Source organism: Pristiophorus japonicus, chromosome 11 (genome assembly GCF_044704955.1).
Source record: "Pristiophorus japonicus isolate sPriJap1 chromosome 11, sPriJap1.hap1, whole genome shotgun sequence".
Lineage (NCBI taxonomy): Eukaryota > Metazoa > Chordata > Chondrichthyes > Pristiophoridae > Pristiophorus > Pristiophorus japonicus.
Window position 1 is genome coordinate 57019875 of NC_091987.1, and position 14516 is coordinate 57034390.

The 14516-nt window shown below is 45.4% G+C and overlaps 1 protein-coding gene across 9 annotated transcripts in view; it reads right to left on the reverse strand.

Annotated features, from left to right (window-relative positions):
- Positions 1-361: 361 nt before the first annotated feature.
- The window catches only part of riox2 (ribosomal oxygenase 2), an 84099-nt gene continuing 69944 nt past the window's right edge, over positions 362-14516 (reverse strand). For all 9 annotated transcript variants that reach the window (XM_070893402.1, XM_070893399.1, XM_070893400.1 and 6 more), the window contains one exon: positions 362-1839. In XM_070893402.1, the coding sequence (XP_070749503.1) occupies positions 1681-1839 (159 nt within the window). In that variant the 3' untranslated portion in view covers positions 362-1680. The remainder of the gene's footprint in view (positions 1840-14516) is intronic.

A 14516-nucleotide genomic window follows, 5' to 3' on the forward strand; every position in this document is an offset into this window, starting at 1 on the left:
GAGATACACGCAAAAGTGGCCAAAAGAGGGGGACAGAGCAGTTGAAGAAGAGAAAGATATGGAGAGAAAGGGAGAAGCGGAGGAGAGAGACATGCATGAAAAAGGAGGTGGAGAGAGAATTCAAAGCGGAGGAAATGGATGGTTAGAGAAAATCCAAAATGAAGGGAGAAAGAAAAAGAAAACATAGTACACACTAATTTTTTGCTGCAGAGTTAACAGTCCTAATCTCCTTTAATTAGAACAGCAGTTTTCAATCTTTTCTATCTAGGTACCCCCCTGAAAATATTGATGCACTTTTACGGACAACCTACCTTACTTTCCAATGGTAAATGTCAGCTACTCAAGGAAAACAGTGTCATAATTGCAGTAAATGTTTATTTTATTAAAAGATAGCAACAGAAATAACACACTATGTCAACAAATGCAGAAAAAATATAGAATGCAGAATACTCAAGATACAGTGCGTATGGCATGTGGTATGCCTGGCCACAGATGAAAGAAATCTGATGACCTCAGACCCAACCCCCCAGAACCTTTTTGCAGAAACCTCTAGATCCACAGAACCCAGTTTAAAAATCAATGAACTAGAGGTGAGAGTGACAGAATGTTTCAAATGGAGCCTGGAAAAGTGGCCATCCACCTTGAAAAGCTTTGAGCACAACAGAATTAGATCACTAAAAGTGGATGTGTTATGTAAGCAAGCTTTGAGCAAATGTAGGTCTCAATTTTCTTGTTTTAAATATCATTTGCTTTAGTGCTTCAGGATTTTTTCCAAACAAAGTTAGGCGTGTCCACCCCGGGAAACAGGGGCTCTCTAAAGATTCAGTCATCTTCAGGAAGTTCACTTATTCTAAGCATGTCAAAGGTGTGAAACATTATTAGGTTTCAAACAAGTATTGTTGCAGTATGAGTCACCTAGATTAAGCATCTAGGTCAGTACCAAAGTTAAGAACAGGTTTCTGTGTACACTGCAGTGTATCAACAATTTTAAAGCTACATACTACATTTTGACAATATCAATACAGCACTACAAACTCAATGGGATCCATCTAGTGTGTCCTAATTAAGGATTCAGCTCATCTGTTTATCACAGTGGAGCTGTTCGCAAGGTTACAGAAAATGTTGTTGGAGCTAGAGTTTTGTATTTTTAATTTCATTATTAAAAATTCCACCCAATTACTTTTTGGTTAGTTCTGCTCATTGGTTAAATATCATATCCAATAGGTACCTAAAAGATTTTGATCTAAACAATGGGAATCAATAGAAAATGTTGGTTAAAGATATACATATATATTTTTTGTTTAAAAAAGGGGTAGAGAGACAAGCAGAGTGATTTCTAAAATGAAGGAACATATTCTATATGGAGGATAGGAGAGGCTAGCACTAGAAAATTGTATTTTCTCAGTATTACATCATGGACTGCATAATAATGGTATTGAAAAAACATTGAACATGTGCCTCAGCTGAAACACATATGAATATGTGAAGCTGATATATTCATTTTATTTCCTATACATGCCATGAAACTTTGGGAATTGTTTTTGCAAATACTGTACATCTTTGCAGTAAGCTGAATACTCCAAAAAGCAGACATTTTCAGTTCCATGTTTTTATTGTCATATAGAACAGTAAAAGGCACTCAAACTACAACGAGCCAACTCAAATGATAGTTCATTTTACTTAGCTCACTTCAATTAAATTTTCTGTCCACAAACACAACGCAAGATTTTCTTTAGCTTTATCCGAGTCTACCTTGAGATCTTTCACAGGAACCGTGTCACCTGTCCAAAGTTGTTTCAGTGCCTCTAAGTGAGACCAAGGAAATCTCAAGCCGTGAGCCTGAATGGAAAAGAAAGGAAACAAATAATTTTGGAATAATAATTTTTACTAAATGAAGCAGCTTCTTCACACAAATGATACATTGTTATTAGTTAATATCACACACAATAGTTTTCCCAAAATGTAAATGGTGAAATGCAATCCAAAGATGGCTATATTTTTCCCAGGAAAGGGTTTCTGTTTGTCCATAATAATCAGTATTTATACTACAATCACTCTCCAGTCTTCTTAAAAAAAGATAAGAAATTTCATACAAAACAAATGCTTCCATTTCAAAATTAGGAAAATTATTTGTTTTATAGTTAATTAACATATAAATTATCTACATTGGTCATCTTCATTCTTTGAAAGAAATTAAACAGTCATCAAAATGATGGAAAAAAACAAGGGGACACTGTCAGTTTAAGAGTTTGGTACCATACAGGGTGCATGGCAGTGTTCTTTTCTCATCCCACTTTACATACAAGCCTCTTTCTGGGATTTTGAAATTCCTTTGAAAGGAGATAACAGCAGCTGATAAGTGTCCTGATTATAAAACACATTGGACCATAATTTGTGGCTTCTACGGACGGGTACGAGGTGCACACACGCCCATAGGGGCCACGCAAGTTCCAGGTTTAGGCACGCGCTGTGCATGCGCTAAAACCCAGAACTTGCGATCTGTCAAGAATTCTCTCGGAAAAATAAAATGTAATCAATAATTTATACATTTAAAAATCTGTGAAATAAGGCGTTTATTTTTAGCCCCTTTAATGCATGTGTAAATGTATTTTTTTTAATTACATTTTTTGTAATTCATTTTAAATATGTGATTTTTTTATTCATTTATTTGAAGTATAGAGGTATTTTGGGGGGTATTCCCATTCATACAGAATTCCCATAAGTATGAATGGGGGTCCCTTTCTGTCACTCGTGGGCTGGCCCATGTGATCCCAGGAGCGCTTACGAACTGCATGCGCCCAAGATAGGTGGGCCTCTTCCCGCACGTACCCAGAGAGGCCCAGGACTGCGAATCTCCATACCTCCCGGACCACCGGGTACATGGACATTTTATTTGCTGATTGGAGGCATTTCCCCACCATAAGCCTCCTACTACAAATTCATGGTCATACAAAATGTAGGTGCCATTTAAAAAATGAGACAGAATGAAAAGCAGTGTACAAAGATGTACTGCTGATACCCTAAGCAGATACTGAATGCCAAGCTGCAGCTTCACTAGGTCTTGTGTACTTGGCATAATATCAGAGGTCTGGCTTAAGCACTAGCAAATTTTACGGTGCTGCATAAGTTATAATCTTTTACAGGACTGACTCCGTGACCACATCTCTCTAATACCAGAGCAGATAGAATCTAGCTAGCATGCAGTAGGTCATCCTTTAAATAGGTTTGGACTGTACCGACTCAGAGTATAGTAATTTTGAATTTGTAGAGAACAGTTTTCGCTCTCAATGAATTTATACAGTTCGAGAGACGTAATCCCCTATTGGCCATCCGCCGCTATCAATCAATGTGGTGACATCACAGCGCATGTGCATTACCACGTGCTCTCTCTCCCCTCTGTTAAATGGGAGAGATGCGGTCGTTTTTTTTAAAACTTTGGCCACTGGGCCACCAGGGAGGGTTTCAGCCGGGCCAGTAGCCTGACACCCATGCGTTGGCAGCCCGGCTGAAACCGTGGCCACTATTTTGCCGGCCGATCGGCAAGTCGGCCAGCAAAAATTCTTCCATTGCAGCCGCGGCAGTGGGACCTCCCCTTTAAGAACGGCCGCGCTGCCGGGCCGCACTCAGTTTAGAGATGGTGCACCGGCAGAAAACCTGCCTGGAGGCACCGCACGACAGGGGATCAAGGGATCGAACTGAAAATTGCCAGTAAGTATTTTTTATTCCTTTAAATTGGCGGTGCAACTAGTTGAGTCAACAGGCCGAAAAATCCCCAATCTGAATTTAGGTTGGGTCGGCCTGTTGACCCCAAAGCGTCGGCTATTCGATTTTTAGGAATGGCCGCCGCAAACGGGCATTAACGGGTCAGCCCCATAGTCTCTTCATCATCTCATTCCACTTTTGGTATCAATGTCTTTTATCATCTTTTATCCCTCAAGTGAAGAATGTCACATAAGTTTCCTGTCACCAGATTTTCAGAGGAATTGCTGTGCTTTTTTTTTTATTCCTGGGATGCGGGTGATGCTCAATTCTCTTTTAGCCAGTTTCCCAGAAACTTAACCTTATTAGAATTCATAAATACACTGCCACCATCAACAATACAAATATATACTTATGCATTGGAGCTCCTGCAACTTCCAAAAAACTCCTGCAATTTATACTCATGCAGTCGTTAGAAATTCAAATGCAGAAACCACTCAGATCTAGCATCAAATAGCTCTTCATCATTTGAATTCTGCCTAAAAATGAAACATAATCCACACACTCATAACAAGCATGGTTTCCAGTATTCCATCACTAGATTAATGTAGGTGTTGTAGATAACCAAAACTGCTAATGGTGATAGATAGAGCTATGGTAGGCAAAATTGGCCAGCACCCCTTTGACACGGTAATTTTTTCTCAGGGAAAATTTAGTGCCTGGCAAGATGGGTTGTCAACTTGTGGCAAATTGGGCATTTTCGCCCCAGGAGTGAGGGGGAGGTGGGGTGTTAAATGAGGCGTTAATAGCCTCACAGCTGGGCGTTGCAGCGGCACTATTCACAGCCATTTACCCAATTTCAGCTGAGTTCCATTCATCAATCAGCCTTCATTCCTCAACTCCAGCTCCATTAGGCTCTTAAAGGGGTGGTCATTTGAACCTGCCGATGCTAGTTTTCAGCATTGCTGAAATCATTCACTGATCTGTGGAGTCCCGGAATGAGGTGAAATAGATCCTGCAAATCCCTCTTCAAGGGACAGGGCCACCAGATTCAGTGATGTGGCTTTGGAGGCATTGATGGGGGCACTAGAAACCAGGAGGGCCTCCCTCTTCCCTGCCTCGGGAAGGGGGACATCACCGCAGATGTTCCGTGCCATGTGGCCAGGCAGGTGTCGAGAAGCACTGAGGTGCAGAGAAGCCTGACCCAGTGCTGCAAGAAATTCAACGACCAATGTCGGATGGTCAAAGTGAGTACAAGCTTCCGCACCTCCTCCATACCAGCCTCTCAACTTCTGTCTGCGCACACTTTGCAAACCAGCACTTCCACACCATTCAACCAGCAAGCATCTGCAGATACTCACACTCACATCCTCATCTCACGCCTTGCCTACATTCACAGCTATTCAGCCACAGCGGGCATATCTTCCACATACATTGCTGGACTCTTACCCACACCAGTTCTTTTCTTTGTGCAAGCCAAGATGGCACGTAACAGGTGGGAGCAGCAAAGGACTGGAAGAGGGGCACCTGACCTGTGACCCCGCTCTGACATCGAGGAGCGAGTGCTGCGTCTCATGGGACCGCAGGTGGTGGGCGCGTAGACGCCGACCCCGCTGTGGACAACGGTATCTTTATCCCCTCTCCTTCTCGCAAACCAGCCACCCCCGCCGCCCCTCCACACAAACACACCACAATGCTTTAGCACTTTCCAAATCCCTCTCCTTCTCTCATACCACTCCCACCACCAGCCCCCCCGCCCCCGCCGCCCAATCCCCGCCCCCCCACTAGAATGCATTATCACTTTCTAGCTCCGGATACTGTCTGCATTCCTCCCTCTATTCCTGCCCCACTGCCCTCACCTTAATGCGAATCTTGTGCCATTTATGCTTTCAGATAACCCAGCAGATAATGTGCAGCCTGCACCTGAGCCCCCCACCCCCCCCCCCCCAACAGATTCTGGAGGGAGAGGAAGAATAGGAGGAGGAGGAGGAGCATTGCACCTCTCACCCGCAAGCACCAGTTCAGAGAATGACACTAGGTGTTCCTCAGAGGTTAGCTTAGTAGAGGGGTCTGCACTGAGTGATGCACCGGGGCATAGAATGGGTGGAGATAAGGAATAATAAGGGGAAAAAGTTGCTGGTGGGCGTAGTCTATAGGCCCCTTAACATTAACTACATTATTGGATGGAGTATAAATCAAGAAATAATGGATTCATGAAGGGGAAATCATGTTTAACTAATTTACTGGAATTCTTTGAGGATATAACGAGCATGGTGGATAGAGGTGTACCGATGGATGTGGTGTATTTAGATTTTCAAAAGGCATTCAAAAAGGTGCCACACAAAAGGTTACTGCAGAAGATAACGGTACGCGGAGTCAGTGGAAATGTATTAGCATGGATAGAGAATTGGCTGGCGAACAGAAAGCAGAGAGTCGGGATAAATGGATCCTTTTCGGGTTGGAAATCGGTGGTTAGTGGTGTGCCGCAGGGATCGGTGCTGGGACCACAACTGTTTACAATATACATAGATGACCTGGAAGAGGGGACAGAGTGTAGTGTAACAAAATTTGCAGATGACACAAAGATTATTGGGAAAGCGGGTTGTGTAGAGGACACAGAGAGGCTGCAAAGAGATTTAGATAGGTTAAGCGAATGGGCTAAGGTTTGGCAGATGGAATACAATGTCAGAAAATGTGAGGTCATCCACCTTGGGAAAAAAACAGTAAAAGGGAATATTATTTGAATGGGGAGGAATTACAACATGCTGCAGTGCAGAGGGACCTGGGGGTCCTTGTGCATGAATCCCAAAAAGTTAGTTTGCAGGTGCAGCAGGTAATCAGGAATGCGAGTGGAATGTTGGCCTTCATTGCGAGAGGGATGGAGTACAAAAGAAGGGAGGTCCTGCTGCAACTGTATAGGGTATTGGTGAGGCCACACCTGGAGTACTGCGTGCAGTTTTGATCACCTTAATTAAGGAAGGATATACTAGCTTTGCAGGGGGTACAGAGACGATTCACTAGGCTGATTCCGGAGATGAGGGGGTTACCTTATGATGATAGATTGAATAGACTGGGTCTTTACACGTTGGAGTTCAGAAGGATGAGGGGTGATCTTATAGAAACATTTAAAATAATGAAAGGAATAGACAAGATGGAGGCAGAGAGGTTGTTTCCACTGGTCGGGGAGACTAGAACTAGGGGGCGCAGCCTCAAAATACGGGGGAGCCAATTTAAAACCGAGTTGAGAAGGAATTTCTTCTCCCAGAGGGTTGTGAATCTGTGGAATTCTCTGCCCAAGGAAGCAGTTGAGGCTAGCTCATTGAATGTATTCAAGTCACAGATAGATAGATTTTTAACCAATAAGGGAATTAAGGGTTATGGGGAGCGGGCAGGTAAGTGGAGCTGAGTCCACGGCCAGATCAGCCATGATCTTATTGAATGGCGGAGCAGGCTCGAGGGGCTAGATGGCCTACTCCTGTTCCTAATTCTTATGTTCTTATGAAGCTTGTAATAAAGGAACGGCAATAATCATGGGTGATTTTAATATAGAAATATAGAAATTAGGTGCAGGAGCAGGCCATTCGGCCCTTCGAGCCTGCACCACCATTCAATAAGATCCGGGCTGATCATTCAACCTCAGTGTCCCTTTCCTGCTTTCTCTCCATACCCCTTGATCCCTTTGGCCGTAAGGGCAATATCTAACTCCCTTTTGAATATATCTAACGAACTGGCATCAACAACTTTCTGTGGTACAGAATTCCACAGGTTAACCACTCTCTGAGTGAAGAATTTTCTCCTCATCTCGGTCCTAAATGGCTTACCCCTTATTCTTAGACTGTGACCCCTGATTCTGGAACTCCCCAGCAACGGGAACATTCTTCCTGCCTCTAACCTGTCCAATCCCATCGGAATTTTATATGTTTCTTTGAGATCCCCTCTCATTCTTCTCAACTCCAGCGGATACAAGCCCAGTTGATCCAGTCTCTCCTCATGTCAGTCCTGCCATCCCAGGAATAAATCTGGTGAACCTTCGCTATACTCCCTCAATAGCAAGAATGTCTTTCCTCAGATTAGGGGACCAAAACTGAACACAATATTCCAGGTGTGGCCTCAACAAGGCTCTGTACAACTGCAGTAAGACCTCCCTGCTCCTATACTCAAATCCTCTAGCTATGAAGGCCAACATGCCATTTGCCTTCTTCACGCCTGCTGTACCTGCATGCCAAACTTCAATGACTGATGTACCAGGTCTCGTTGCACTTCCCCTTTTCCTAATCTGTCACCATTCAGAAAATATTCTGCCTTCCTGTTTTTGCCACCAAAGTGGATAACCTCACATTTATCCACATTATACTGCATCTGCCATGCATTTGCCCACTCACCTAACTTGTCCAAGTCACCCTGCAGTCTGTTAGCATCCTCCTCACAGCTCACACCACCATCCAGCTTAAGTGTCATCTGCAAACTTGGAGCTCTTACATTCAATTCCTTCATCAAAATCATTGATGTATATTGTAAATAGCTGGGGTCCCAGCACTGAACACTGCGGCACCCCACTGGTCACTGCCTGCCATTCTGAAAAGGACCGTTTATTCCAACTCTCTGCTTCCTGCCTGCCAACCACTTCCCTATCCACGTCAATACATTACCCCCAATTATAGTGCTTTGATTTTGTACACCAATCTCTTGTGTGGGACCTTGTTAAAAGGCTTTTGAAAGTCCAAATACACCACATCCACTGGTTCTCCCTTGTCCACTCTACTACTTACATCCTCAAAAAATTCTAGAAGATTTGTCAAGCATGATTTCCCTTTCATAAATCCATGCTGACTTGGACCGATCCTGTCACCGCTTTCCAAATGTGCTGATATTTCATCTTTAATAATTGATTCCAACATTTTCCCCACCACCGATGTCAGGCTAACCGGTCTATAATTCCCCATTTTCTCTCTCCCTCCTTTTTTAAAGTGGTGTTACATTAGCTACCCTCCAGTCCATAGGAACTGATCCAGAGTCAATAGAATGTTGGAAAATGATCACCAATGAATCCACTATTTCTAGGGCCACTTCCTTAAATACTCTGGGATGCAGCCTACCAGGCCCTGGGGATTTATCGGCCTTCAATCCCATCAATTTCCCTAGCACAATTTCCTGACTAATAAGGATTTCCTTCAGTTCCTTCTTTTCGCTAAACTCTCGAAACCCTAGTATTTCCAGAAGGTCATTTGTGTCTTCCTGGTGGATGAATTAACTGCGCAGGCAGTTAACCTTCATATTGATTGGACTAAGCAAATTGGCCAGGGCAGCCTTAAGGAAGAGTTCATAGAGTGTATCCGGGACAGCTTCCTTGAACAGTATGTTGCGGAACCAACCAGGGAGCAGGCTATCTTAGATCTGGTACTGTGTAATGAGACAGGATTAATAAATGATCTCCTAGTAAAGGATCTTCTAGGAATGAGTGACCATAATATGGTTGAATTTCAAATTCAGTTGGAGGGTGAGAAAGTTGGTTCTCAAACCAGTGTCCTAAGCTTAAATAAAGGAGATTACAAAGGTATGAGGGCCGAGTTGACTAAAGTGGTCGTGGAAAATAGATTTAAGTATGGGACGGTTAATGAGCAGTGGCAGACATTTACAGAGATATTTCATAACTCACAACAAAAATATATCCCAATGAGAAGGAAATATTGTAAGAGAAGGGATAACCATCCGTGGCTAACTAAGGAAATAAGGGATGGTATCAAATTGAAAACAAGAGCATACAATGTGGCCAAGACTAGTGGGAGGCCAGGGGATTGGGAAACTTTTAAAAGCCAGCAAAGAATGACTAAAACAATGATAAAGAGAGGGTAGATAGATTATGAAAGTAAACTAGCATGGAATTTAAAAACAGATAGTAAGAGTTTCTACAGGTACATAAAAAAGGAAAAGTAAATGTTGGTCCCCTAGAGGTTGAGACTGGGGAATTAATAATGGAGAACAGGGAAGTGGCAGAGACATTGAACAAATATTTTGTATCGGTCTTCACAGTAGAAGACACTAAAAACATTCCAATAATTGATCATCAAGGGGCTATAGGGAGGGAGGAACTTAATGCAATCACTAATGAAGTATTACTCGGTAAATTAATTCATTAAAAAAAATAATTAATTAATTAATGGGACTAAAAGCGGACATAAGGGGTAGGCCATTTAGGACTGAGATGAGGAGAAACTTCTTCACTCAGAGTTGTTAACCTGTGGAATTCCCTGCCGCAGAGAGTTGTTGATGCCAGTTTATTGGATATTTTGAAGAGGGAGTTAGATATGGCCCGTACGGCTAAGGGGATCAAGGGGCATGGAGAGAAGGCGGGAAGGCTGAGGGAATGATCGGCCATGGTCTTGTTGAATGGCAGTGCAGGCTCGAAGGGCCGAATGACCTACTCCTGCACCTATTTTCTATGTTTCTATGTTTCTATGTCACATGGACCTGATGGCTTACATCCAAGGATCTTAAAAGAGGTGGCTGCAGAGATAATGGATGCATTGGTTGTAATCTACCAAAATTCCCTGTATTCTGGGGCGGTTCCAGCGGATTGGAAAACCGCAAATGTAACGCCCAATTTTAAAAAGGAGGCAGACAGAAAGCAGGAAATTATAGACCAGTTAGTCTCACATCTGTCGTTGGGAAAATGCTGGAGTCCATTATTAAGTAGCGGGACATTTGGAAAAGCATAATTCAATCAAGTAGAGTCAGCATGGTTTTATGAAAGGGAAATCATATTTGACAAATTTGCTGGAGTTCTTTGAGGATGTAACGAACAGGGTGGATAAGGGGGAACCAATGGATGTGGCGTATTTGGATTTCCAGAAGGCATTCAATAAGATGCCACATAAAAGGTTACTGCACAAGATAAAAGTTCATGGGATTGGAGGCAATATATTAGCATGGATAGAGGATTGGCTAGCTAACAGAGTTGGGATAAATGGGTCACTTTCCGGTTGTTAAACAGTGACTAATGGGGTGCCGTAGGGATCGGTGCTGGGTCCTCAACTATTTAAAATCTATAGTAATGACTTGGATGAAGGGACCGAGCATAATGTAGCAAGGTTTGCTGATGATACAAAGATGGGTGGGAAAGCAAATTGTGAGGAGGACGCAAAGAATCTGCAAAGGGATATAGACAGGCTAAGTGAGTGGGCAAAAATTTGGCAGATGAAGTATAATGTGGGAAAATGTGAGGTTATCCACTTTGGCAGCAAAAATTGAAAAGCAAATTACAATTTAAATGGAGAAAATTTACAAAGTGTTGCAGTACAGAGAGACCTGGGGGTCCTTGTGCATGAAACACAAAAAGTTAGTATGCAGGTACAGCAAGTAATTAGGAAGGCAAATGGAATGTTGGCCTTTATTGCAAGGGGGAGAGAGTATAAAAGCAGAGAAGTCCTGCTACTACTGTGCAGGGTATTGGTAAGGCCACACCTAGAGAACTGCATATTGTTTTAGTCTCCATATTTAAGGAAGGATATACTTGCAGAGGCTGTTCAGAGAAGGTTCACTAGGTTGATTCTGGAGATGAGGAGGTTGACTTATGAAGATAGGTTGAGTAGGTTGGGCCTATACACATTGGAGTTCAGAAGAATGAGAGGTGATCTTATCGAAACATATAAGATAATGAAGGGGCTCGACAAGGTGGATGCAGAAAGGATATTTCCACTCATAGGGGAAACTAAAACTAGGGGACATAGTCTCAGAATATGGGGCCGCCCATTTAAAACTGAGATGAGGAGGAATTTCTTCTCTCAGAGGGTTGTAAATCTATGGAATTCTCTGCCCCAGAGAGCTGTGGAGGCTGGGTCATTGAATATATTTAAGGCGGAGATAGACAGATTTTTGAGCGGTAAGGGTTATGGGGAATGGACAGGGAAGAGGATCCGAGTCCATGAGTGGAGCTGAGTCCAGGATCAGATCAACCGTGATCGTATTGAATGGCGGAGCAGGCTCAATGAGCCAAATTGCCTATACCTGCTCCTATTTCTTATGTTCTTATGTTCGAGCGGGCTGCAGCAAGGCCAACGGGAAAGGGAACCTCAGGAGTCATCTCCCCGGAGGGCGAGTTCGTGCACGAGTTCTGCTCCACAGGATTCAGATGAGGATCTCAATGGGGAGGCGCACACAAAACGGTTGATGGCCATGCACCTTGCCATCATAGGTGCAATGGGAAGGGTGCCCAAGAGGCTCTCGGCAGTGGTACAGAGTGTGGAGGAGTCCGCCTCCAGCCTTGCAGAGAGCTCTGCGCACACCATGGAGCCCATCATTGCCAGTTTGCAGATGATGGTGGACTCCCAGAGACCGTGCGGATCCAGACCTCATGATATGTATGATGGGCGACGTGGCAGCACAGGCGGAAGCACCTTAACGTCTCAGTGCTGTAATGCAGACAATGGCTGGTGGCTTGGAAGCTCAGACTGCTCTTATGCAGTTTCAGGTTGATACCACGCAACATGTTGGTGTTATCATGCAGTCAGTGAACACTGACATGAAATCTCAGACTCTCTCACGCAATCTCAGATGGATGCCACGTGTGTTCTAGCTGCTGGCCTCGCCGCTAGGTCCCTCACACTCCACCTGGAATCTCGCTGTGTCGCAGCAGCCCACCAAACTGTTCTGCAGCAGACTGGTGGGGATGCTGAGGTGATGCCCCGGGGGAGTGGCAGTGAGTCAGTGGAGCAAGAACCTGCTGTCCTCAACTCATGATGACAGCATTCCTGAGCCCACCACTGCCACTCCGCCATTGCACTTGTCGCTGGCCGTCACCCAGCCAGCCCAGACTGCTGCTGTCCAGCTTGAGGTGGTGTCGCCTGCAGCCGGGCCTTCAAGCCCCAGAGCTGGTTGAGGGGGTCCTGGAAGGTCATCTGTAGTCTCTGGCCCTGACACACAGCAGCCTTCGACCAGCCGTACTGCAGCCACAGGGGCACACTGTGCAGCACTAGATTAGTTAGAACAAAAAGGGGATACAGGTGCAGCGTCGAGAATCCGTAACTCTCGGGGCCGAGGCCCCTCCAGATTCCGGGCTTTTCCGGACTTTCAATTGTCTTCTGACATCACAAATCCAGAAACACTCGAGCCCAGGTTTGGGTATTTTCGGATTTCGGAACGTCAGAAGGCGGGGGGGTGGGGTCCCGCCGAGGAGCTGTGCGGGTGGGCCCCGTCGAGGAGTTTGGGCCGGTGGGCCCCGCCGTGGAGGAGCTGTTCGGCCGTGGCCCGCCGTGGAGGAGCTGTTTGGGCCAGCCGGCCCCGCCGAGGTGATGTTTGGGCCAGCAGGCCCCATCGCAGAGGTGGTGTTCGGGCCGGCCAGCGAGGAGACCCCAAGATAAGTGCAGCGGCGACGGCAAGGTAAGGACAAAGGGAGTTGCAGCGAGGAGAGGCCTGAGGTCGGGAAGCGGCGGGGCTCCGAGGTCGGCAGGGTTGACGGGTCTGGATTCTGGAACATTTTACGGATTCCGGACAGACCTGCCACCGATCAGTCGGGAGTCCAGAACACTACTGATTCCGGAACTCCGGATTTTCGATGCTGCACCTGTATAAGGAAATTCACAAGGATGATGTTAATACATTATGTAAGCCGTTGTTGTTAATATATCAATTTTGATTGGAACGTTTAATCATTGCTGCTGTCTGACATTTCTGTTTTGGGGCTTTGCAATGGAAGGGAAAATGGATGCGGTCATGGAGACGTCCAGAGGAACTGAGAAGTGGGTTGGAATTAACTGGAACCGAAGACTGACAACAATGGTCGAGTTCTTTGCTTGCATCTGCACGAGGGCCTTGCAGCCTCCTCCATCGCTCATGTTGCTGCTCCTGCTCCTCCTCAGGTGGTGTGGCTATGCCTGGTGGCAATGGCTGTGCCCTCATGTGCAGCATGCAGCAGACGACAACAAATAAGGACACTCGCTCAGGCGAGTACTGGAGGACTCCTCCGGAGTGGTCAAGGCAGCAGAAGCGTTGCTTCAGCACTCTGATGGTCTGCTCAATGATGTTCCCAGTGGCTGCATGGCTCTCACTGTATGAGTGATGGGTAGGAGAGGTGGGGTTGCGGAGGGGAATCATGAGCCAGATGGAAAGCGGATTGCCCTCGTTTCTGTGCAGCCAACCGTGAGCTTCATTTGGGGGCTGGAACAGAGCTGGCTCAGGATGAAGGCATCGTGGCAGCTGCCAGGATAGCGGGCATTGACTGTGAGGATTCTGCATATGTGGTCGCACACCAACTGGACATTGTGAGTGGTAGCCTTTGCGGTTACGGAAGATCGCAGGATTGTGATGCGGTGCTCGCAAAGTGACGGGGGTGCAGTCAATGGCACCCTGCAACATGGGGAAGCCCAGTATCCTGGCAAAGCCACATGCACACTTGTGCTGCTTCTCTCTGCTCATGGGGAAGGAGATGTAGTCCCTCCTCCTTCTGTACAGAGCATCTGTGACCTCGCGGGTGGAGAATAGAACGGCAAATTGGGAGATGTTAGAGATGTCTCCTGTTGCTCCCTGGAAAGATCCATTGGCGTAGAAATTGAGATAGATGCTGACCTTTACTGCCACATAGAGTCGTCTTCACCGCCACAGAGAGTCGTCTTCACCCTGATCTGAGGCTCGAGGTCTGGTTGCAGAAGATGGCAGAGCTCTGTGACCACGACCGTGCTAAAATGCAGCCTTGCCAACATCCCGTGAATGAGAAAAAAAGATCTACATGGATTGGGGAAATGGACCACATGCAACTGGTGTCTTTCAATATAGACTGGCGCAGGTTTTGTAATTAGGCAGAGGTAATTCCAGGCAACTCTTTA